General features: G+C 42.5%; 1 protein-coding gene across 1 annotated transcript in view; it reads left to right on the top strand.

Annotated features, from left to right (window-relative positions):
• Window positions 1–6,460: 6,460 nt before the first annotated feature.
• The window catches only part of LOC111141399 (DNA topoisomerase I), a 96,425-nt gene continuing 77,150 nt past the window's right edge, over window positions 6,461–25,735 (top strand). Inside the window, exons 1-2 of the mRNA XM_022493917.1 lie at window positions 6,461–6,740; window positions 7,063–7,087. Of these exons, the coding sequence (XP_022349625.1) occupies window positions 6,708–6,740; window positions 7,063–7,087 (58 nt within the window). The 5' untranslated portion in view covers window positions 6,461–6,707. The remainder of the gene's footprint in view (window positions 6,741–7,062; window positions 7,088–25,735) is intronic.

Raw genomic sequence — 25,735 nt, 5'->3', positions numbered from 1 at the left:
TGCAGAGGTAGGAGGAAAACCAAGAAAGTTCGTGGTCATTGAAGCCAAATGGAATGGGCCCAGAGAATGTGCCCCTCCACATCACTGAGTGCTGCAAGGAGGTAGAGGAGAATAAGGGTATTCTATTTTGAAAGTAGGAAGTCTCTGATTAGAATGGAAGTCAGATCAACAGTATTTAAAGGATGGGAAATAAGACAGAAAGCAAATTTGATTTGGGGGCACGCTTGGGTGGCTCAGTCGGTTAAGCATCCCACTCTTGATTTCAGCTCAGGTCATGATCTCAGGGTCGGTCATGGGATTGAACCTTGCATTGGGCTCTGTGCTCAGCGGGGAGTCCGCTCAAGACTCTCTCTCTCCGCCTCTCGCTCTGCCCCTCCCCCCCCAACGCACACTCACTCACTCTCTCGCTCATAAACAAATAAATCTTTAAAAAAAACCAAACAAACCATGGGGCACCTAGGTGGCTCAGTTATTAAGCATCTGCCTCCGGCTCAGGTCATGATTCCAGGGTCCTGGGATCGAGCCCCACTCCTGCTCCCTGCTCAGGGAGAAGCCTACTTCTCCCTCTCTCACTCCCTCTGCTTGGGTTCCCTCTCTCGCTGTGTCTCTGTCAAATAAATAAATAAAATCTTAAAAAAAAAAAAAGCAAATAAAAAAAAACCTGATTTGGGCTAATTATTAAGCCAGCCCACCACTTTTGTTTCTTTTTTTTTTTTTTTTTTTAGAGACTATCCCTCTAAAAAAGTCAGCTTGGGGTTTCTCTCACTCCCAGAATTTTCCAGTATCTCCTGGAGCCCTGGTTTCTGCCTCTTTGCCTCTCCACACCTGCTATCCTCGGGTTGGAGGCAGCTGAACCTGAGCAGGCACAGGACATCCCAACAGGCACACCCTGTGAGAGGGAACGTCGGATAGAGACACTGACACAACTTCTCCTTGGGCTGTCCCCTTGTGACAGTCTGCATCTTGACAGTCTTTTCCAGTGACCTGCCATGGTAAATGATGCTTCTGAAACATTTGCTATGGGCTCCCCTGGCCTCCTGACTAACTTGCTTGTCTCTAGGGCCAGCTCTGCCAGATGGTCCCCACTCTGCTGCCCCTGGTCATTCTCACATCCACTCACCCTGAAATGGCTCCACAGTCACTGGGAGAGGCCTTGCCACCTTCCCAGCCTCCTCCCCATGTGTGTTTCACCTGTTCCCTTTGCTTCCTTCTGACCACAGCTACTCTCATGCCTATCACTCTCTACCTCCTCATGGCTTATTCTTGCCGCAACACCTTCCCTTCTCTTCCACAGGCCAATCCCTTCTTGTCTTTCAGGAACGGTGTCCAACTGGAGACCTTTCCTCATATTGTCCCCGTGACAGCAACTGGCGGCTGGCCCCTTCTTCCCTGTTCTTTCCTGTATCTTATGGTAACAGTTGGGGAATATGTCTGTCTCATTATCAGACTAGGAAGTCCTCCAAAATGAGGATTAGGTCTTACTCATATCTATACTCTCAAGGTGTAGCGAGTTCCTATCTACCACCTAGTCCCCACTCCTTCATTCCTCATTCCTCAATATTGGTTGAATGCATAAATGTCCTCATCACAGAATGGATGTCTTCTGGCAGGAAGATAAAAGGAAGTACATGAAAGTGAGCTCTCACCTTCGCCCTGAGCCACACGGCCAGGCTCCTACATTCATGTTGCTGTCCTATCATTCCATGGCTCAAAGGTTGCCACTTTTCCTGTTCTTTTCTTTTTATTCCACAAATGTCAACTTTGCTGTTTAATTACAGTGGCCAGAGGATGTTTCCGGTTGTTACTGGAATCACTAATCTGCGTCTCCTTTCTGGGGTGTCCAAACCTCAAAAGGGCAGCAGGTCCTTAGACAAGGTGCTACAGGCAGGGAGGACTTCCAGAAGCTACTGCTGCCCCAGAACTGGCAGAATTGAGACTGTGCCAGCATCCAGGGTCAAAATGCTGGGAAGGGCATCCAGGTGCCCTAATATCAGGGGCCCAGAGCTAGGGCCAAAGGGTGACAGGCCTTGAAGAGTACCTAGGAGTCAGGTGTAGATTAGGACTGAGTATTACCCAGAGCTCCTGGTCTCAAGCAACCCATTGGAGTTTAATTGAGTAAAAAGGGGAATTCACTTAAAGGTACAGGAACAGGAGTGAAATAAGGCCTGGGTACATAGTAGGAACCAAAGACCTGAACTCCATCAAGCCCTTCTATTCTCCTCCTCCTCCTTCTCTCCCCCTTCCCCAGTTTTCTCTGGCCCACCAGGGCAGTTCCCCAGTGTACATACTGTAGATCCATCCACAGAACTGAAACCAAACCACTCTCTCCTTCCCAGCTCCAAAGTCTCAAGGAAGTTGATCCGAGTGACTCATCTTGAGTCAGCCTGGACCAAACGACTGTAGCCGGAGGGACAGCAGCATATTTGTACATATGTGTACAATGTGCAGAAGGGACAGTTCCCTGAAAAGCAGAGCTTGTTCAGACAACCTTCTCGGTGTTCAGCTCTGTAAGCCAAGAGTTGGGCCAAGGTAATAAGAACAATCCTAACAGACTCAGAAGCAAATGAATGCCAGCTGGCTCTTGGGTGACAACCTAGAGCAGGTGGCATGAGGTCTGGTCCTTCCAAAGAGCCCCATCTCAAAAGGTAGTGTGGAAACAAGGGCTTCTGAGCACACGTACGTTTTGGAGATGTTGCCTGCCATGTCCTTCTCTTTAAGATTCATATATGTATTAGCGCGTTCACAAATCTGAGAAGTCCTATGGGAAAAGAACTGTTTTGCTTTAAATCATAACAATATGTGTGTGTATGGAGCCCTTCTTTTACTGGAATATCTATAAATCATCCACCTTTCAGAGTGCATACCTTGGAAACAGGCCTACAACATCAGTTGTCATCTGCTAGTTATTTTTATAGGGGCTGGGACAGTCAATGAGTGAGCCGCCTTGATTTAAAGAGAGTTTTCCCAAGCCTCATTTATTTGCCTATGACCTTCCTGGAGTTTGTCTTATACGTTCCCTCTGTGATATTATTTGATATTTCTATTTAAATCGATCAACCAACTTTTAATTTTTTTTTATTTTTAAAAGATTTTATTTATTTTTTTATTTGAGAGACAGAGCAAGAGCGAGCGAGAGAGAGTGCGCAAATGGGGTAAGAGGCAGAAGAAGAAGCAGACTTTCCACTGAGCAGGGAGCCTGATGTAGGGCTTGATGTGGGGCTTGATCCCCGGGCTCCGGGATCATGACCCAAGCTGAAGGCAGATGCTTAGTCAAATGAACCACCCAGGCACCCCTCAATAAACCAATTTTTTTTTCCATTTAAGTCTTTTTTTTTTTTAATTTTATTTTTTATAAACATATAATATATTTTTATCCCCAGGGGTACAGGTCTGTGCATCGCCAGGTTTACACACTTCACAGCACTCACCATCGCACATACCCTCCCCAATGTCCATAATCCCACCCCCCCCAACCCCCCTCCCTCCATTAACCCTCAGTTTGTCAATAAACCAATTTTTAAAAAAGATTTTATTTATTTGCCAGAGAGAGAGAGAGAGAGCACACACAAAGCAGGGGGAGCAGTAGACAGAGGCAGAGGGAGAAGCAGGCTCCCTGCTAAGCAAGGAGCCTGATTCAGGACTCGATCCCAGGACCTTAGGACCACGATCTGAGCTGAAGGCAGATGCTTAACCAACTGAGCCACCCAAGTGTCCCAATTAACCAACTTTTTAAAAGCCTCGTTCTTAACAGTTATATCCTTAAAATCATGGATCTGATGTGGTGGCTAAATATTTTTATCTCATACACATGGAAATATACATATAACAATTAAAGTAAAAGTATTTGTCTATGCACTATTTGTAATTTTCTCAAGTGCTAGGGGACACTGGTATGAGGTGTTAAGGATCAGAGTGGCCACGTGAGCTTGGGTAAGCCAATCAACCTCTGTGTACTGCCAGCCATGCATGCTGGCAGAGAAATTCAACCTATGATAAGATGCCTGTACACCTCCAGGTTTGGGCATGGGACCACACTTGCTATGCCATTTTGGAGTCTGTGATCTGTTTCTATGCCTACCCAGATCTTCCTTGGAGGGACCTGGAAATTAAATGTAGATTCTCCCTGGGCTTTGGGGACTGGCAGTAAAGCAGTCCTAGGAGGCCCTGTTATACCCTAAGGCACTCCTTGAATTCTCTTGGCTTAACTGCAACAAACAGATAGAATCAAAATGCCCCACCTGTCGGCCTAGGATTGATCCTGAGGTGGGAAGTCTACCTAAAGACACCATTAGCAAGGTGAAACTAGTTCTGGCAGATTGCTTGAGAGAAAGAACAAAGCTTTGGAGTCAGGGAAACCTGAGTTTAAATCCAAAATTCAGCATCTACTAGCTGTGTGTTCTCAAGAAACTTTTTTTTTTTTTTGATAGTCAAATAAAATTCCACCATTTTCATCATTGTCCAGAAAAGGAAACTGGGGCTCAGAGAAGTTAACCAACCAACCAGAAGCTAATAAACAGCAGAGCAGAATTCACAATCAGACTGGCTTGACTTCCATGTGTGTGCTCCTGACCACTGTATTACCCTGCTTTCATTCATGACTGATGGCCTGTCTCTTCCGTAGAATCTGTTGCTGGATGCTGGAGATGGAGCATCAACCAAGAGAAACCTTGGTTCAGTAGGGGAGATAGACATAAAATCACTCATTACCCCCTTGAGTAACTTAATAGCAATTGTGATAAGTATTACAAAGAAAAAGACACTCTAGGAGGGGCACTTGATCTGGGTGAGGAAAGACTGAGTCAGAGAATGTGGAGGGGGGGGGTCACTTTGAGAAAGTGATATTAAAGTTGAACTTTGAAGCATTCACAAGAATTAACCCCAAAGTGCTCACCACTAGATGTGATAAGAGACGATTTCAATGGTCCATGGATGGACACTTTTTGTACTTATCTGTGAACAATTTCATAGACATTATTATTTCACAGATATTATTTAGGAGGAAGCTAAGTAGAGAGGGGGATCAATTAAAATAGTAAGTATAATAGTGGAAGTGGTTAATAGATTTGGCAAAATTCACAAAGGTCACACTTGAATGAAGCAGGTTATATAGTAGGCCCCTGGTGGTTACTTTAAGAATTCTGAGCTTTATACCAGCGTGATGGGAAGTATTGTGGGAATGGGATAAGTTAGATCTGCAAGTTGAAAAGTTCACTATGAAAAAAAAAAAAGAAAGAAAAAGAAAAGTTCACTTTGGCTACTGTTGCCTAGCAGCTTGTGAGAAGGCCACAGCAGAAGCAGGGACCCTTGTTAGGAGTATATATTACGATAATCCAAGCAAGAGATAATGCAGATTTTGACAGATGTGTGGGCAGAAGAGGTAGATGGGTTTAAGAGATGCAATCATCTGGACTAATGAGAAAGGAAGGAGGAAGATGTCCAGGGTGGAGCTTTTCTAGCTAGGTGGAAGAAGATGGGGAATTCAGCCCTGGAGAAGCTTGTGAGGTATCCACTTGTAGATGTCAGACAGGAGGTTGTAGGTCACTTACCCCTGACACAGTGTAATAAAATAGCCCCACAGAGCTACCCTGTAGATTCAGAGCAGAGAACACAGTAGGAGCTCTATAAAGGACGGTTCTTTGTCCTATTCATCTCACTTCTGCCCCATAGCGTGCTAAGGATACAGCCATGGGCCGTGCCAGGTTCCGTTTACCCTGAGGTCCTATTCCATTTGGCCTTCTGTATCACCCCCCTTTTCAGCACAATTCCTGGCTCACAGTAGATGCTCAATGTTTGTGGAATGAACGAATGAAGTCAGCACTCCCGTGACCCAGGACTACATGGACCCGGCTGAAAACTGGAGCTAAACCAGACCTTTGGTTGGTTAAAAAATTAAAATAAATTTTAAGAAGTGGAGAGAAACCATCCAGAATGTTGGAAGGCCTGGCAAAGACTAGCAGGGAGCTCCTGCCTCCAGGTGGCCCAAGGGTCCGTTTAGCGAGCGAAAAGGAGCTGGTGAAAGGTCTGGGGTTCCTGCGGCCAAGGTATTTTCAGCGGCAAAGACGTGCAAAAGCGGGACAGCAGCTCAGCCCGGGGCTGCCGCAGTCCCGCCGCGGCCTTTAAAGGCCCACCACGTGGCCGCGCTGCCAGCCAGGGTCCGGGGGCGGTGTCCCGGCTGCGCCTGCGCACTGCCTGGCAGAGGAGTACGAGTTCCGAGAAAAGGCGCCGGGAGAGGAAGGCAAGGTTGCTCTGGGTGGGCGGACGTGGGAGGAGTCGGCTCCTTATGCAAATCACAGCGGCTCGCATGGACTGGGGGGTGGGGCTTGCGATGCAAAGTCGGTCCCCCTTTGGAAGCGCGAGGTGGGCGGGCCCCGCAACCCTCAGCCTCTTTTCCGCGAGTCCCTGACGTCGCCGACGTCTCGTTTAAAAGCGGCCGCGCAGGCGCAGTGAGCCGAAATGCGAACTTAGGCTGTTACACAACTGCTGGGGTCCGCTCTCGCCGCCCGCCCGGCAGTCAGTCAGCGTCGCCGCCGCTGTCGCCGTCTCAGCCGTTCCGGGAGTCTCAGGCCCGCAGCCGCCGCCGCTTACCCGCGCCTCCGGAAGCTTCCGGGAGCCTCTGGGAGCCCCCGTCCGCCCGCACAGGCCGGTCCCGACCGTCTGCGCCTCCTCGGGGCCCCTCGCCGCCTGCCGCGCTCGCAGCTCCGGCCGACATGAGTGGGGACCATCTCCACAACGATTCCCAGGTACGGCTCGGCCGAGTCCTCCCGGCGCTCCAGCCCCGCCCCGGCCCTCCGCGACCCCCGGCACAGGCCCCAGCCCCGGCCCGGCCGCTTTGACAGGCCGGAGCCCCCAGCCAGAGGCGGCCGGCCGGCGGAGCTGAGCGCCCTAGGCCTCGGGCGAAAGCCGCGAAGTTACACACTGGGTGGATGGTTGCCCTTTACGGCCGTTCCCGGGGCCCCCTTATCCCCGGGGCTCAGGGTGGGCTAGGCCCCCGGCCCCGCGCGCTCGCCTCCCGCGGGATGAAAGGAGCCTGTTTGTTCATAGTCCCTCGTTTTCTCTCTCCAGATTGAAGCGGATTTCCGATTGAATGGTGAGTGTGCCCCCCGCCCCGACCCCGGGTCCCCCAGCTGCCGGCCGCCTACCCCGCGCCCGGCCGGAGCCGGGCAGAGGACAGACATGGCGTCCCAGAGACTAAGTCCCGGCTCCTCGCTCACCGGCCCCATTGTTCCCATCGGGCCGCCTCTGGACCCCCTTTCCGGGCACCCCAGCCTCCCCAGATCGCGGCCATCCCAAGAGGGGGCAACGGAGACCCGGCGTCGCCCGCCGCCGGGCTTCGGGCAGCCTTTCCCGGCCCGGATTCCTCCCGGGAAAGTCGCCTTGTCGACAGTCGGGACTTAGTCTCTGCGCCATTTTCTTTTTCTCTCTCCTCTCCTTTCTGTGCCTGTGTCTCTTTCTCTCCCTCCCTCGGCTCCTTCCTTGAGCTGCCCAGAAAGAGCTTTCTGCAGAGCAAAGCCGTATAAATCACAGACCTCACCAGAGAGGGAAGGGTGGGAGACGGGATTGTTACTATTTTTTCCAAGGAGAACTTTATTTGGGGGGTTATTCCCTTTCTGCTTCTTGTTTGTTTCCTTTTCTGTTTTCCAGAATGAAAGATACCCTTCGGCAACTGTTGATTTGTGGGGGGGTGGGGGAGTGGGGGTGTAAGATGTTTATGAGGGGAATTACGGCTCTGAAACTAAAGCCACCCTTTGTGGAGTTTATCATATTTTGAGGTTGTTTTTCCCAACTTGTGTTCTTTGCAAAGGTGGTAGTAGTACCTCCCTTCAGAAAGTTTGCGAGTTCTCTGGGCCTCCAATGTAAGTGTTTGATTCGGGCATATGGATTAAAAAAAAAAAAAAATTAAAAGTATTCCTGACTAGAACTTTTCATGGGGGCTGAGGTTCCTAATGCACTGTTTTGTTTTTGTTTTTGTTTTTGTTTTTTTTTAAACCGCGGCTTAGTGTACTTGTCAGGAGGAAAGGTTATTGAGCCTCTCATCTGGACCTGGTGTATTGGCCTTTTCTTTTGGGCTGTGGGGAAGAAAAAAAAAGATTTTATTTATTGAAACAGTAGCCAGCACCCACCCCTGTTTCCTGTTCTTTTTTAGAAGCCGCTGTTTTTCAGGAATCAAGAGCTAGCTTGCTTTTCCCAGATCTCTACGTTTTTGACCCTTTTCGGCCAAGTTAAAGCATTCTTTGAGTATTTCCACTTCAGTTATTCAGTGAAGATTCCCCCAATAAAAAGCCCACCCTGTGGGCTTTTCAGCAGTCTTTTTGAAGGAGAAGGTATCCTCTGTAGTGTGCTGGGAATTCCCACTGATTCTGATGGTACATAATCCTGCTCAGTTGAATTCGGTTCCGGGAACCTCTCCAATGGGAGAAGCTGATGAGTAGGTTTTCTGATGTTGTAATCAGCAGTCCATCGTGTTAGCCTGCTCTACTGAGAGCAGCCCTGTGTTCAGATTTGTAGTGGGGCATCTAACAAGAGATGTGACTCTGCTAGGAAGAATTGTGGTTAAAGTGTAACATTTGTTGAGCACCTAATATGTGCCAAACTGTGATAGTGCTAGAGCTGAACCTTTGGTCACAATGCTTCTCACCCTCAATCTAGTCTATTGGGAGAGACACAAATTAGTTAATTATAAGGTAGGTGCTGAGGTGTATGTACACCCAAAAAGCTTTGAGAAACTAGGGGACTTAATTTTGTCTGCGGGTGGGGAAATTTCTCAGAGGAGGTGACTTCTGAGGTGAGTGTTGTGCAAGACTAGGTGCTGAGTGTCAGGAGTTGGAGTATTTCTTAACTATGTTTAGCTAACCTGTCAGGATTTTAAAAGGGTGATGAGTCCCCTGCAGTTGAAAAAACTGCAAAAAGTAATAGATGTTTCTTTGGGACGTGGGAGCAAAGAAAGGATGTGGCAGATGAGGATGTAAAGAGTCTTTTTGATCTCTCTTGGAGAGAGGTAGGAGCTTAACCCAGGAAAAGTGTTCTTTTGACTTTAAGATTCAGCTGAGTCGGTCGTGTATTTAGTAAGGAAAAAAGTTTAGTCCTTTCTCTTCAGAAAGTTAATCTCCATGGTTCTCACTTAAATTATACAAAGGAATTATTGAATATGTGATGATTGTAGTTTGGGTAGATTATTGGTCTTTGATGCCATTTTTATAGAAACTGAAGTAAACTGAGTATTTTGACTTTTAGAATGTGATCATTTGTAATTGCAGTAATTGTTAATATTTATTGAATACTTAGTGTCTGCCTGGCGCAATCTCCCAGTCTTTCCATGGGTCGCCTAATTTGATTTAATCCTCGAAGGACCCTATGAGTTAAGTACTATTAACTCTATTTTATAGATGAGGAAACTGAGGTTTAGGTATGTTTATTAGCTTGCTCACAGGCAGGTGAGTCTGGCATTCCAAAGCTCCCAAGCTTAGCCAGTATGCTATATATATATATATATTGCAGTATGAGAAAATTAAAAGCTGCACATCTCTACTTTCTTACAAAGCTGATAAATATGAGAGGGAAGGATTTGTTTGTTATTTGCTTACTTTTTAACTAAAGCTACTCCTTCAAGAGGAAAAGCACTTTTAACTGCCTCCCCACCATCCTAAGTGTCTGGAGTAATGATCTTTGCAAATATTGTCTAGAAGAAAGATGTAGTGTTAGTAACTATGTGCTTGCTCTATTAACTAATACCCTGGTAACCAGTGATTAATATATGTAACTATGAAAGACAGTTTTTAAAAAATAAAAATCAGTGTTTAATGATACTCAGACATGTCATTATTGATCTTTGTATTAAGAAGAGTTTGCTTAAGCATGATCTTAAGTGGACTTAACCAAACTTACAGATTAACTGTGCAAGTTCATATATACATATATATACACATATATCCCTCATTCTGCCTGCCCTCATCCCTTAAGATCTAAAAGACTTTTTGCGCTTTGGAGCTCATTCTTTACAGCAATTAAAACTGTTGCTCTTCGTTTGGAATTTAGAACGTTCTGACCCCATACTCAACTGCTAGGAAAAATCTGTAACTTGTGAAGCGCGTTTGTATTTAAAGTATTGATGGTGAGCTTGGAGTTTCAGGAGCAGAAACTGTACATAATCTTTTACCTGCCTCTTTCCTTTCTAAATGTTGGTAGCACTAACCATAGTGGGGCTGAGTCATTATTACAGTACTGTGCAGACTGCCGAGCTATCTGTGGAGTTGATATTGGTAACGTCATGTTGGGGTTTAGTGATCCTTCTGCTGTTTCAAGGACTTAAAGTTTTTGCCTCTCTACTGTGGATTTGTGGGGTTCCTCCCTCCCAGGGATGAGCGAAGTATCAGGCTTAATTAAATTAGTGACTAGTTAGTCTAAGTAATGTTATATGGGATCATAGTTTGACATCCTGTTGTTTTGATTCTGGTTAGCTTAATGGATTCAGATTGTATGGAGGAATTAAATATAAATTGTTTCTGATGGTAACAAATAGTTGTATTTCTGTGCGTTAGTTGCAGATTGAGGTGGGAAGATTGATGATGTGGCTATCTGGAAATTCCCATCACATTTTTAAAACTGCAAACTGATGGTACTTTCAAATGAAATCTGGCACGTCTTCCTGCCCAATCCAGAAACACTTAAAACATTGGGCTCTGGTGTTTTCTTTCCTTCTACAAACTCCTTGGGGCACCTTTTCAGAACTAGTGACTGCTGTGGACTCTATACTACACTTAGACATGAAAGAAAATTGCTTGTCAACATGTGCTTTTTAGATTACTAGCATATCAGAGCTCTCAAACAAATTTTAGATTCTGATGTTTCTGGTAAAACTAGAATATCCAGGAGTCATTAAAGAAACAGAAATACCTCATAGTTTAAAAGGTGAAAACTAGGTGATATTGATGTCTCCAGCTCATACTTTTCTTTGGCAAGTAGATAAAATGGAAAGTAGAAATCCAGAGTCAGTCCCCAAATCTCATTTTAACCAATAGCAGCAAAAAAAAAAAAAAAAAAAAAAAATTGTCTGGCTTTTTTCTTTAACAAACATCAGCATAAAAATGAGGAATTGTGAGAGTTTGAAAGAGTGATTCATTAATTTGTTCTGGATCTTACATTGGTATCTATTCATACAGTATACAAGAGCCAGGGATTCTTAACATGTCTTAAATCTTATATTCCAAAATTAGGCCATTGGGATTTTTTGATTGTTTCTTTTCAGCATGGGGGACGGATGCAAAAACTGTCAGCCTCTTAAATCTAAATGTTTGAGAAAGGTTTGTGTGTATATTAATTATTAACAGTTATTCTCTACTGGTAAGGGTATGGGAAGCTATTCTTTTGTACTTTATGGATAGGTTTCATTTTAGGAGCCTTTGGATTATAATGAAATTGTGTGTGTTATTTCATATTAGTTGGGTATGAATGCATATATATGGTATGGGTCTTTAACAAAACTTTGCTGTACTTGCAGTGCAAAATAAAACTAATTTTCCTGAAACCCAAAGTTCTTACCACAGAAATATGTTTTTGTGAGGGGTTTCATACTTACTATGTGAAACTATGTTGAACTCCAGTAAAGTTCTGGCTTTATTTGGAAAAATGGATTAAAATGTAATTGTTTAGTTTTGAATGAGGCTATGGAAATGCTTTAAATGAATATTTGATGTGGGACCCTGAGATTAAAAAAAAAAGCCCTTTTGAAAGAATGTTAAAATATAGTCAATTCATTGCATTTGTATGGGGGAGAGTCAGTTGAGTGACTTTTCTGTGTCCTGTGGTTTAGGTAATCTCCTTAATTATTTTGAACAATAACTTTGCATAATAAGTGCATTTGAGCAAACTATTGAGAATATGGCTTCTTAAGGTAAAAAGGTTGGGATGGGAGAAGTTCCTAACTGGCCTTTAACAAGTGAATGAGGTATTGTGTTTAAAAGGAAGTTTTCAGATTGTGTTTGAACTTTGAGTAGTAAGGGTTAGAACAAGTCTTTTCTCTGTATTTCCATGCCTTTAAATGAATTTTGAGATACAGCCTTCCTTTCTGTGGCTCCAGGCCAGTTACTGATGTAGGAAATCTAACGACGCAAGGAATAATTAGCATTTTACCAGCCCCTGCCCCCCCCCCCCCCCCCAAACCGCCCATCTTCTTGTGTGTTGTATGCTCTGAGTTGATAGCACCAATGCCTGGGTACTGTAGAGGGGGATAAAGATTGGGGGGAGGGAGGGCGGGTATCTTGGTAGCCTAGGCTTTATTATTAAGTGGGAAAAAGCTTGTAAAATATGTTAGATATTAATGGTATTTTTGGTAGGGCTATAGGAAATGATAGTTTGCTGAAATTGTTGCAAATGGATATTGTTTAATGTGGTTTTTATTCTGTATGTTCAAGAAAGAGTTAAGTATTTTTCATACTGGGAGAGAAGTGATTTTACTGATTATCTCAAGTATATCTTTATAGTTTGTAATACCATCAAGCTAGAACCCTATTTATCTACCTTTATCTGTCATTTATTTAGTCTCTAAATTTTAGTAGAGAAAGAAACTAAGGGAGAAAGACAACTTAAGTTTTAAATTTCTTTTTTGGATGGTATTCATTTTCAATTTGTTAGCTTAAATTTTTGTATCTATTCAGTTATCTCCCTGCTGCCTTTACCTTTGTGTACTGTTATTGAGAATTTTCCTGAAATTTATAGTAGATATTTTTATTTACATCTCCCTCATGTCCTCTCCTTTAGATTTAGGGTAAAGATGTATCTCTACCAGGCTGTCAATTCCCCCCGAGTCTTTGAAGTTAACTTTGTTTCTCTAGACTTAAGGACCCAGAGAACTCCCATTCATTAGCATTCCTGAGATACACCTAGATAGGCTCCAACAAAAGGTGTTAAAGCAGTCAGCATTACGGGGGTCTTTAATTCTCTTGGTCTTTCTTGTTGAGAACAAGTTTCATAGATCCCTGGGTATTCTGACATTTTCCTATGTTTTAAGAACAAAAATCTGCCAACTCTTGGACTCAGTATTCTTTGTATTTTTTCTTAGCACAGTCTAGCAAAGATAGATGCCTGGGATCTTTTCTTGGAGGAGATATCCTTGGCTCTTTGGAGTTTATCCACCCCCCCCACCCCAGATGTTTTAAGTGAAGGTTAGTCCTACGATAGAGTACACTAGAAATGTACTCTTTTGCCACTTCCTAAAAGTCCATATTTTAATCTTGTTGCTGTATATGAATGCCCAGATTGATAAAGGTTTATAAGCAGAATACTGGTTGGGCAGAAGACATAAACCTAGCAGGTTTCAGGATCAGTGAATTAGGGGATCTCATTGGCTAAGACCTCTTATTTTATCCAGCTCCTATAGGTAGCCTCTTCATTTGTACTCTGTTACCTGATCTCTTGCTACAGAGTAGAAGAGGAAGTGGGAGGAAAGGAACAAATTTTGAGAGCTTAGTAGACATCACATTTGTGTATTCATTAAATCTAAATTTAATGGGAATAGTACAGATTGCATAGGTTTATGGGTGAACCTGAGACCAAGAAAGGAAAACTTTCCCATTTACACCTTCTCAGCTCCCCTTTTTGGTAGCATCCTGCCTGGTCTAGATTCCAGAAATCCCAGACTATAATTGGTAAGCTTCTAGTGAGAGATGTCACAGCCTGCCCTTAATTATGTGCTGGTAGAGATAGTTAAGACCCCTGGCATCTGGGGAGCTAGGTCTTAAAAGAGATGCTTTGGAGTTAAGGCTGGAACCAGATTGATATTAAAGGGTAAAAGTGATGAAGAGGGAGGCTGTGGGAAGATAATGATCTTGAGCAGCTGTGGTAAGTAGAAAATTGGAGTAGAAAAATCTAAATAAGTCCCTATTCTTAGTATGAAACTTAACCCTGGCTGCTAAAGCTTGTCTTGTCATGTATAGATGGGGATGATATTTCTATGCTTCACAAACTATTGAAATTTAATTAAGTATATAGAGAGCCTCTTTTTTTTTTTTTTTTTAAAGATTGTATTTATTTGACATCACAAGTAGGCAGAGAGGCAGGCAGAGAGAGAGGAGGAAGCAGGCTCCCCAACGAGCAGAGAGCCCGATGCAGGCTCCATCCCAGGACCCTGTGACCATGGCCCAAGCCAAAGGCAGAGGCTTAACCCACTGAGCCACCCAGGTGCCTCTATAGAGAGCGTCTTTGCCCACATTTTAAAATTTAAACTTCGGTCAGACAGCTTCTATTCTGAAATGGATCTTTATTTTGAATGTTAGGATTCAGGTATGATGTTGGTGGCTCCTTCCTTCACTAGTATTCCCTGATAACGTTTTAAATCTTCTGACAGTTACATAGTGAAGAGTAGCATATAACTAGGGTTGGTTGAGTCTTTACCTCCATAAACTTCACAACCATACACTGATCTCTTCTGATTATTAAACAACCACTATAAAAGGAAAGGTGGTGTTATCTGTATCTAGGTTTAGGCTAAGGAGGAGCCAAACGTGTACCAGGTTCCTACTTTTCTAAGAATAAGAATAAGACAAGATTGTCATTGCCGAAAGAGCTTCTTTTTCAGAGGGGACGGGCTTAGAAATGGAGAAACTATATTGCTGTGGCTAATTTCTCAGCCTTTTAATAGAACTATGGATTTTCTCTTAAAGATACCCAGAACTTATATGTGAATTATATCTCAATTTTTAAAAAGATATCCAGAACTTTGTCTTTATTAGATACATTTAGTATGGGAAATGCCAGGTTCATTATTTGTAATTTTTTATTTAAACGACAGAACTCAGTGTCTTGTGTCACCATGTTTTTTTAAAGGCCACTATTTTCTTCTCCCCCTAAAACATGTTTATTTTTTCCCTCCAAAACATTTTTTTTTCTTTTCAAAGATTTTATTTATTTATTTGACAGAGAGAGATCACAAGTAGGCAGAGAGGCAGGCAGAGAGAGAGGAGAAAGCAGGTCCCCCGCCGAGCAGAGGGCCTGACTCGGGGCTCGATCCCAGGACCCCGGGACCACGACCCGAGCCGAAGGCAGAGGCTTTAACCCACTGAGCCACCCAGGCACCCCATCCTCCAAAACATTTTTAAACTGTGAAGACTCAAAGCATCTGAGAGTTACCTTAATTTTTCATTTATTTTTATATTGCTTAAAGGGACCAACTCAATTTCCTGTGAAATAGTAACTCTTGGCAACAAGAATGCCTTAAATAATAAAGCTTAGAAATAAGAACTTAAATGGGAAACTCCATGTTAGTAGTTACGCATGAGTATAGGCATTTGGGAGATTTCATGAAAAATTTTGGTAAGCAGAAATTCCAGTAATGGCTCATAAGTCTAGCTAATGGTGAGTGCTACTTAAAAGAAAAATAAGCCAAAATCATTTGTGGGGTATGTTTACTAATGTCCTTTAGATTAAGCGGGTGGATCTTAGTAGATACACCATTGATCAAAAGGATTATCATAGCAGCATCACAACAGGAGCAAACTTCAAACACAGTATTCACTTAAAGGTGGGCTAGTGAAAATAATTTCATAGGAGAGAAATTATAAAATTGGGTCTAATTTTAAAGAGTCTTCAAAGGTAAAGTTTTCAAAAGATAAACATCTCAGGAATAATATGGTTTGTAAAGTATACAGAGAAAAATATCTTGCAGGAAAGTGATGATTTAATACTGCATGGCTATATTGCCCTTATTTTGTGAGAATGTCCAAAATTGAATTTAAAGTCTTCAGAACTTAGGCCTCTTTCTCATCTTTTTTCTCTGATTCAGAATGTGAATGGTCGCATGCGTGTGCGTTTTTGTGTCAGTGTATGTGTGTGTCCCTGTCCGTGTGTGTGTCCCAGCCAAATCAACCATGATAGAGTGGAAGAGACAGATACTGAGTCAAGGGGATTTGAATTGGAGTTCTTGTGCTTCTGCTCAGTAGCGAGAAGTTAATCTCCAAGCCTTAGTTCTTTACCTGTAAACTAGGTCTAATACTTAACTCACAAGATTGAGGATTAAAGAGCATGTGAGGATCACTGTCGGAAAGGTGGAGCTTAGTACAGAATTTTGCCAATCCTTAAAAAAATAAAACAACACCAAAAACCTTTTTCAGAGATTGGTTTTTTTTAGTTTTTTTTTTAAGTTTTTTTTTTTTTTTTAAATTTATTCATTTGATAGCACATGCAGGGGGAGCGAGGGAGAGGGAGAAACAGGCTCCCTGCTCAGCAAGGAACCCAACACAGGCTCGATCCCAGATCATACCTGAGCTGAAGGCAGATGCTTAACTGACTGAGCCATCCAGGTGCCCTGCTTTTTTAGTCTTGTACAAAGGGAACAACTTTAATTTCTGAATTTGTGTATTGTGAGATTTTACCCAAGGGAGAGGGTCACTAGGGAGCTTTGAGTATGATAACTTTTGCTGCGGATCCAGACAGGGGAGGCTCAAGAAGGGTAAGACTTTGTGACTGTGTACAAACCACTTTGTTTCTCACAGTTAAATTACAGTTTAAGAGTCTTTGGCAGCCAGTAACTTTTCCCCGTTTGCTCTTGGGATGGTGTAATATTTATAGATCTGCTCAGGAAAGTAAAAAATTTCATGTTTAATTGCAAATGGAAAATTTAAGCTGCCATATTTATTCATTCAAACATTGAGAAAGTAAATACCAGTAACGACTAGATATAGATCAACAAGACAACTCCATATGGCTCCCAGAACGAACATTTTGAAGTTAGTACTCATAGGTCTATAACTCACTTCCTCTGTTAATATTCCATATTTTTCATTGGGCCTCAGTAGAGAGGCTCCTGACATACCAGGTTTAATAGAGGTGGAAGGTTCTTTCTGGCAGTTAATACTTTAAAGCAGTGAAAGAGTGATGTCTCCATTCATTGCCAGTCTAAAAGATTTTTGGCTTGTTTGGGTTTGTTTTTTTTTTTTTCCCCTCTCCTTGCAAAAATTGGAAGCCCTAGGACCTTATTTTAATTCCAAAGATGTCCAAATTCTTAACTGTTCAAGGAAAAAAAATTCTTTTAGGATACCTTTAAGCTCATTAAGTTATTTCACCTGGAATAGAATTTCAGAGTACTGTGTATTTCCCATATCTTTCTGTATCAGCAGTATTACATAAGATTTAGAAAAGTAGTTTTCAGGTTTTCCTGAATAGGTAGATTTGTCAGTGACTAGAAATGTTCACATTCTGTTTGAGAAATCATGTGACAATAGCTAATTCAAATATTTGCTTGAAATGTTTTTTTTTTAAGATTTTATTTATTTATTTGACAGACAGAGATCACAAGTAGGCAGAGAGGCAGGCAGAGAGAGAGGAGGAAGCAGGCTCCCTGCTGAGCAGAGAGCCCGATGCGCTCCATCCCAGGACCCTGAGACCATGACTTGAGCCGAAAGCAGAGGCTTTTAACCCACTGAGCCACCCAGGCGCCCCCGCTTGAAATGGTTTAAATCCTTGAGCTGAATTGGCTGAAATAGAGTATAAAATCACCATCTTCATAAATTTGAAGAACTAAAATCTTAGAGATTAGACTCAGTACTTAAAGTCCTGGGAAACTAATTTTGTGGAGCAGTTTAAGTATATTAGTATTGTTACTGCTTCCAGTCCATGAAAGTGTCTTGATATGAAAGCTGTTAAACTCCTCAGAGGAAGGTTCAGAGTATGTAGTGTTATTACTTAAAATGATTTGAATATGGAAAAGTAATCGAGACTAATGTTAGACTGAACATGCCTTATTATAATCAGTGCGTTTTCACAAGAATGAATGCAGTGTCGCTAGTTCTTGCTGTTTAACATCAGAAATAAGGAAACAAGAATCTTTCAGGGAATTGATCATACCTCAGGATCTATTTCATAATTTTTCATGGTTCCAGTTAACCAGGAAAGAAAACAAAAGCAGGGATGAAGAACATGTGTTGTCTAGTCTTTGTAACTGCTGGCTTGTTACACGACTTCCAGGCAGAAAGGTCTCTAAGGCCAGACGCCCCTACTCACCCTCCTCCAGCCCCAGCTCTGAGAGGTCTCTGGGTTAGTGTCCTCTGTGCATGTTCAGCTGGTGGTGGTTTGACCATAATTACTACTTTTTTCCCCCTTAAAAATCAGATCACCTCCCTTCTCCCTTGAATGCAGTGTGATATAAAAATAGGAACTTCAGCAGAACTTTATAGTCCTTTACAAATGTTTATACCTTCCTAATCTGAGAATGTCGGGAAGGTTGTCTGTTAGCAGAAGTATGCTTGTTTGCTCTGTAGAAAATTGGATTCTAGTTGGGCAAACAAGAAGCCAAACTTTTTCCTCTTTCCTGAAAATACTATAGGACTTCTTTAGGACGGGAGCTAATCTGTGGAATTTATGTCAGATAGTGTTTGTATTGAGCTCAAGTTTTTAGGGCAATAGTTTAAAGTTACAGTTCAGTATGATTCATTTGGATCCATAAGTGACTGAAAACAGTAGAAATGTTGGTATAAGACTACCAGAATATTGGGGTGCCTGGGGGGCTCAGTGGGTTAAGCCTCTGCCTTGGGCTCAGGTCATGATCTCAGGGTCCTGGGATCAAGCCCTACATCAGGCTCTTTGCTCAGCGGGGAGCCTGCTTCCCCCTCTCTCTCTGCCTGCCTCTCTGCCTACTTGTGATCTCTCTCTCTCTCTCTCTCTCTGTCAAATAAATAAATAAAAATCTTAAAAAAAATTTTTTTTTTAACTAAAAAAAAAAAAGACTACCAGAATATTAAGCAGGATCCATACTGATGGCACATATGTAAATATGCATGTCAGTAGGTACTATTGTACAAAAGAGAAGATAATTTTGTTAAGTACACTTACTGAAAACTTGATTAAGATTAAAAAAAAAAGGTCCTGGGGGCGCCTGGGTGGCTCAGTTGTTAAGTGTCTGCATTCAGCTTGGGTCATGATCCCTGGGAGGGCCCCCTCCCGCAATGGGGCTCCCTGCTCAGTGTGAAGCCTGCTTCTCCCTTTCCCCCTCCCCCGCTTGTATTCCCTCTCTCTCTCTCACTGTGTCTCTCTCTGTGAAATAAATAAAAATCTAAAAAAAAAAAAAAAGGTCCTTCTGCAGCAGCTCTATCTTCCAGGAATAAAGTTCAGTGTGTATTTTTCTCCCACAAGTCTGCAGTCCTGTTTTGTTCTGTTCAAGTATTCCTTTTTATTCTGGAGTATCTCTTAGTCTTTAGAATTTGGTACAGTTTGCATAAGTATGCCTGGCCCTTCTCCATTTTACGATTTATTTAGGAAGGCACTAAGTATTGTAAACTCCTTTAGGATTAGCAACAGCTCAGAGCCTGTTTCCACATTGAAGGCATAGTTATGGATATTCCCCTTCCATTTTCCTGAAATCTGTCTGCAGTCACCATTTAATCCCAAGTCAGAAGCAACCACTTTTCTCTGGCTTTGAGCTTCTCTTATCCTCTTCTTCCAATTTTTTATTCTGGACTGGAGAAATTTACATGTTTTGCTTATTTACTGTGTATGAAGTGTAAAATAACACTATCTTATCCTGTATGGATAGTACAGATGCTTTCAACAAATGTTTAATTATGAGGTGGGAACCCCTCTCTCTTCTAGCTCATTAGCTGCTTGAAAATCAAGTGAGAAAAAGTGAGAGCTCTATCCTAAGTTTTCTTTCTTTCTTTTTAAGATTTTATTTTTAAGTACGGGACGCCTGGGTGGCTCAGTTGGTTAAGCAGCTGCCTTCGGCTCAGGTCATGATTCCACCAGCGTCCTGGGATCGAGTCCCACATCGGGCTCCTTGCTCAGCAGGGAGTCTGCTTCTCCCTCTGCCTCTGCCTGCCATTCTGTCTGCCTGTGCTTGCTCTCTCTCCCTCTCTCTCTCTCTGACAAATAAATAAATAAAATCTTAAAAAAAAATTTTTTTATTTTTAAGTAATCGTCAACACCCAGTGTGGGGCTCGAACTCACAACCCTGAGATCAAGAGTCACGCACTCCAACAGCCAGTCAGGAGTCCCTATACTTTTGTTTGCAAGCTAATATGCTTAAGAATCACCTGGGGGGGCGCCTGGGTGGCTCAGTGGGTTAAGCCTCTGCCTTCGGCTCAGGTCATGATCCCAGGTTCCTGGGATGGAGCCCCACATCGGGCTCTCTGCTCACCGGGGAGCCTGCTTCCCCCTTTCTCTCTCTGCCTGCCTCTCTGCCTAGTTGTGATATCTGTGTCGAATAAATAAATAAAAAAATATTAAAAAAAAAAAATCACCTGGGAGCATTTGATAAAAAGACCTATTCCTGGGACTCTTAAGTTGATTCCTTAGTGGCACAGGCTGAGATTTTTTTTTTTTTTTTTTTTAATTAAAAGAGTGAGAGCACTCAGGGATGGGGATGGCCAGAGCCGGACAGAATCTTAAGCAGGTTCCATGCTAGGTGTGGAAGAGCTTGATCTCATACCATGACCCAAAGCCAAAGTCAGAGTCAGACACTCAAGTGAGTGAGCCACCCAGCTACCCCAGAAATCTGCGTTTTTAAATATTTATTTAACAATCCTGGCTGATTCTGATTAATACAGCTGACCACAAATTATCTTTGGAGAAATTGAGCCATCTGGACTTCACTATCTTACTTGACAAAGATGTGTGTTTTGCTTTGTTTGGTTAAGGTACTCTGTTGGTTAAGCTATTCAGTTTATGGTTGGTTTTGTTTTTGTTTTTGAAGGACCAGAACAGTGTTTTTCAGTATATGTTTATAGAAGCTTGATATTTATTCTCAGTATCTTCTGCCTTTCAGTGAGTATTTACCTACATAGTAGAGATAGTTAACTGCTTTTGCAGCTGTTTTACTAGGTATCTCATCAGAATCCTAATCCTTTCTCCTCCTTCATGTTTAACAAGCCATTATTTGATCCTGATGTCATCTTTTAGGATTGGGTGACTAAGCAGAGCACAAAGAGCAGGAGGTGGTTTTCGTACTGATATCCCTAGAATGGCTAAGGCAGTGGAGTTATTGGCACAGTTTAGTGGCAGGCTGAAGATCTTATATATGGCGGTCATTACCTTTAGAGATTAAATTGGGGTCTTTAGCTACTGATGGCACTGATTGACATGGCAGGATTTGAATGGAACAGTAGTTTTTATGTGTTTTTCTGATTAGCATTGTCTGAGAACTTACTGAAAATGCAAATTCTTGGGCTCATTCAGATTTACAGGCCCAGACTCTGAATGGGGTCTTAGTCAGTGATGTTTTAACAAGTCAGCCAGGTGATGTGATGCACACTAACGTTTCAGAACCAGTGGAATAAAGTAAGTTTTAAAGTTCACCTTTTCCTGTTGAGCGTCACATTTTTATTTTATTTTTTTAGTTTTAATTTTTTTTTGAGCCTCACATTTTTAGTAGGAATGAAAGAACGTGGACAAAAAGTCCACTTGCTTACTATTGAAATAGAGACTTCAGAGCTAGATAAACTTGGTTAGCTGGTGGCCCTAAGCAAGTTACAACTCTGATCCTAGTTTCTCATCTATAAAAGTAGAGGGATAATAGCTATCTCAGAGTCCTATAAAAGAGCACCTAATAGTATCTGGTACTACTATATCCCCAACATCAAATAATTGACAAAAATAAGATAAATTTATCAAAATAAGCTTCTGGTCAATTATTTAGTCCTGACATACATATGAAACTTAGAACTAGTTTTGTAGTAATTCAACATCTCAAGCAGTTATTGCTTGTTTTGTTGTGTTTTTTTTGTTGTTGTTGTTTTATTTATTTTTTAATTTTTTACAAGGCCCATGGCTAGACCTCAGTTCTTGTTCAATTACTTATTCTTCCTTACATTTTTGAAGTTGGAGTAATTCATAATTGGAGCATAAAAAGGAGCCTGTTACATGAATAAGACGAGAAAGGCTTCTGAAGAACATATATGTGTTCAGGCTTACTCTTTCTCCACCTAGTTGCCCAGAATATGGCCTGTGCATTTCAAGTACCATCAGTAGTGATAACTCTAGGCAAAGAGGGCCCTTTAGTTGAATTACTAATAGGATGCATGAGACAGTGCATCAACACCCTTGACTCCTATCTAGCCAAACAAGGTGTAGACTTGGGGGCATTTTGAGGCCCAGGCTCTGTTGAAAACAAGGACGGCTTAGGTTGAGCTGTGGATGTCTATGTAGCATAGACCGGAGGTTTGTAGTCACTTTCACTATGTCCCAGGTATTAAGGGCTCCCTTAATAGAAGCAAAGGAGGACAAGCCTGCAGGAATGGGCCTGTCCTAATTGAGCTGGCCTGAGAAGGTACATTTTCAGGTTAGACAAGTCCTTTTTTCCTTTTAAGTTCTGCCTCCTGGGAAAGAAGTAGCATTTTCGCTCAGGGTTGTCCTTCTGAAAACATGACTCACTGCTGAAGAGTATACAAATGTAAATGTCCATTTTAAGGGTCTTGTAACAGATTAATTACTCTGAGAGGCAGGAGTAAAACATTCTAACTTTGTCTTGTATTTAGAGAACAAATTGAGTTCGTTGAATAGGATTTGTTTGCCATACTTGTTTTTTTCTTTTTTAAGATTTTATTTGAGAGAGAGCGAGAGACATAGAATGCATGAGCAACTGGGGAGGAGAGAGAGAAGCGTGCTCCCTGCTGAGCAGGGAGCCCGATTTGGGGCTTGATCCCAGGACCCTGAGATCATGACCTGAGCAGAAAACAGTTGCTTAACTGACTGAGCCACCCAGGCGCCCCTGTTTGCCATACTTTGGATGCTTAAAATAATTGTACTATCTAGGTTTGACTTTTGCCTCAGTGGACTAATACCTTAGTTGAAATGTTCTCTGGGAAGCACTCATTGAGGCTCTGATTCTCCAGGGACTCTGTGCAAAAGTGGCCTGCTTTTGAGAATGCCATTTTAGCCAGGAAAACTTTTGGCCGGCCTTAAGGAATTACACAGCATAGTGCCTTGCCATGTAGGGAAAAGGTCCTTGACTGGCCTCCAGCAGGGGAGTTGGTGGTGGGGTGGAGAGTCAAGACAAGGGAAGTCTTACTCCTCGGTTTGCCAGTTGTGACCAGAATGAATCATATAACATAGTGCCTCATGCCCTCCCTACCAGTGAAAGGAAGATGTTGACCTGGATCCAAGCTTTTCAGTCAGTGCTGTCCTGGTAGAACCTTCTCTCATGAGGAAAATGTTCTGTATCTGTGCTGTCCTATGTGGTAGCTACCAGCCAGATGAGAGTATTGAGCCCTTGAAATGTGGCTAGTGTGACCAAAGAATTTAAAATTTTTATTTTACTTAAAGTAGCTACATGTATAATTGGACAGCATAGCTCTAGATTAAATTTAGATAAGAGCAGAGAGATTTAGGTTTAGATTTTGCTTGGAATATGTGTGGTTGGGGTACTCGGAACTTAAAAAAAATCCGAAAGAGGTGTGAATTTGGTGAGTCTGAATAATAGTCTTCCTTCTGTATAGTCCTATATATTCTACATTGCCTTATCCTGCTAAGAGGACTTACAACTGGTAGGCATAGTGGTGGTGTTTTTAAGAGCAGGTGGAAGTTTTGACAGTTTTCCATTTTACTTGACCACTTTAGTATTGCACATAGGTGAGCATTTACGGTCCTTGGGCTTGAATAAATTCTGATTTCATCTCAGCAGCTCTATGAGATAAATCATGTCTATTTTGTAGTTGACAAAACAGATTAGCTTATATTTATATACACCCTTACGGATTTTTATCCTTTAAGATGATTGGAATTTGTCTTCATTTGAAATTGCAAATTTTTAGCATGTTGCCATAACAAGATGTTAATTTGTATTTGTTAAATAGTAGTCAATAATAAGTGAATATCTAACTGTAAGTGGTAGAAAATCTGAAATTGTATAGGAAGCAGCACCTGGCTGGCGCATTCAGTAGAGAATGACTCTTGATACTGGGGTTGTAAGTTTGAACCCCACGTTGAGGGTAGAGTTTACTTTAAAAAAAAATTGTGGGGCGCCTGGGTGGCTCATTGGGTTAGGCCTCTGCCTTCAGCTCAGGTCATGACCTCAGGGTCATGGGATCGAGCCCCGCATCGGGCTCTCTGCTCGGGGAGGGGAGCCTGCTTCCCCCCCTCTCTCTGCCTGCCTCTCTGCCTACTTGTGATCTCTCTCTCTCTGTCAAATAAATAAAATCTTTAAAAAAAATTTGTATAGGCAGACAAATAACACCTGAGAGGTTAACTCATCTCAAAGTGTTGCTTACAGTAAAAGCAGATCAGAACTCAATTTCTACAACTTACGTGGGGTCCTCCTCTCATTTGCATATTTGCATGCTCATAGTGAATGTCGACTGCATCTCACTTATAATTACTGTGGTCCACAGTTAGCTAGACAGTATTCGTCTAATGGCCTAAAATGGGACTGTAGCCTTGGCTACTATGAGGACCACTGACATAGTGGACATGTGAAGTTTCAGAGAACAACTTGGGTGAATTGTTTAAAGGCCAGGAACAGATCCATTTTTCTCCAGCTTTAGCTTCAAATTATGTTCATTTATTTTAGAGGTGGTAAGAGGCAGTGGACTAGGGATAAAATAAGGGGCGCCTGGGTGGCTCGGTGGGTTAAGCCTCTGCCTTCGGCTTGGGTCATGGTCTCAGGGTCCTGGGGTCAAGCCCTGCATCGGGCTCTCTGCTCATTGGGGAGCCTGCTTCCCCTCTCTGTCTGCCTGCCTCTCTGCCTACTTGTGATCTCTCTGTCAAAAAAATAAATAAAATCTTAAAAACGATTTAGGAATAAACAAATAGCAGATATTTGAACATTTACTATTTCCACTTTACTTTTGAAGAAACTGAGACTGAAGGCTGTGTAGTTTGTATGAAAACCACACACCTGGAAGACTAATCTAGGCCTATCTGATGCAACATCCTAAGTTCTTAAAGGTGACACAGAACAAGGTAAAGGCAAACCTGGGTAACTCAGTTGCCACCTGGGAATTGTGGGCTATAGCAGAGCTACCCATATAGTATCAGACAAAAGGTTGTCAGAGCACTCACCTTCATTTACAGTGGATCTTTACCAGACAAATATCACTGACTAGTAGGCTCCGCTGAAATTTATTTATTTATTTATTCTTAAAGATTTTATTTATTTGTCAGAGAGAGAAGATACAAGCAGGGGGAGCAGCAGGCAGAGGGAGAAGCAGACTCCCTGAAAGAGTAGGCAGCCTGGAGGCGCCTGGGTGGCTCAGTGGGTTAAGCCACTGCCTTCGGCTCAGGTCATGATCTCAGGGTCCTGGGATCGAGTCCTGCATTGGACTCTCTGCTCAGCAGGGAGCCTGCTTCCCTCTCTCTCTGCCTGCCTGCCTCTCAATCTACTTGTGATCTCTCTCTGTCAAATAAATAAATAAAATCTTAAAAAAAAAAAAAAAAGAGTAGGCAGCCTGATGGTGGGACTCAGTTCCGGGACTCTGGGATTATGACCTGAGCCGAAGGCAGGCGCTTAACTGACTGAGCCACCCAGGTGCCCCTCTGTTGAAATTTAAACTAGTGTGTAATCATTTCCCTGTTAAGGAAAGTCTGACTGCCTGTGTAAGAAAGACCCCAGAGTAATTTATTTTTTAGCAGTTCAACTTGTACTTGGAGCCAGTTATTCCTGAAATCAGTAAAACCTCCTTTTATCTGAGTACTCAAGAAAAAGGATCTTCTTATTAACCAGGGATTAACTAGACCCTCCCACCCTCTTGTTTTAGAAGGATCTCTGAAGTCTGCTTGTTTATGAAGGAATTTCATCAGCGTTGTTTAGCAGTATGTGAACAAG

Source organism: Enhydra lutris, unplaced genomic scaffold (genome assembly GCF_002288905.1).
Source record: "Enhydra lutris kenyoni isolate GAN:26980312 unplaced genomic scaffold, ASM228890v2 scaffoldscaffold6, whole genome shotgun sequence".
NCBI lineage: Eukaryota > Metazoa > Chordata > Mammalia > Carnivora > Mustelidae > Enhydra > Enhydra lutris.
Note: the sequence above shows the minus strand (reverse complement) of the source record. Positions and strands in the feature narration are given on the sequence as shown.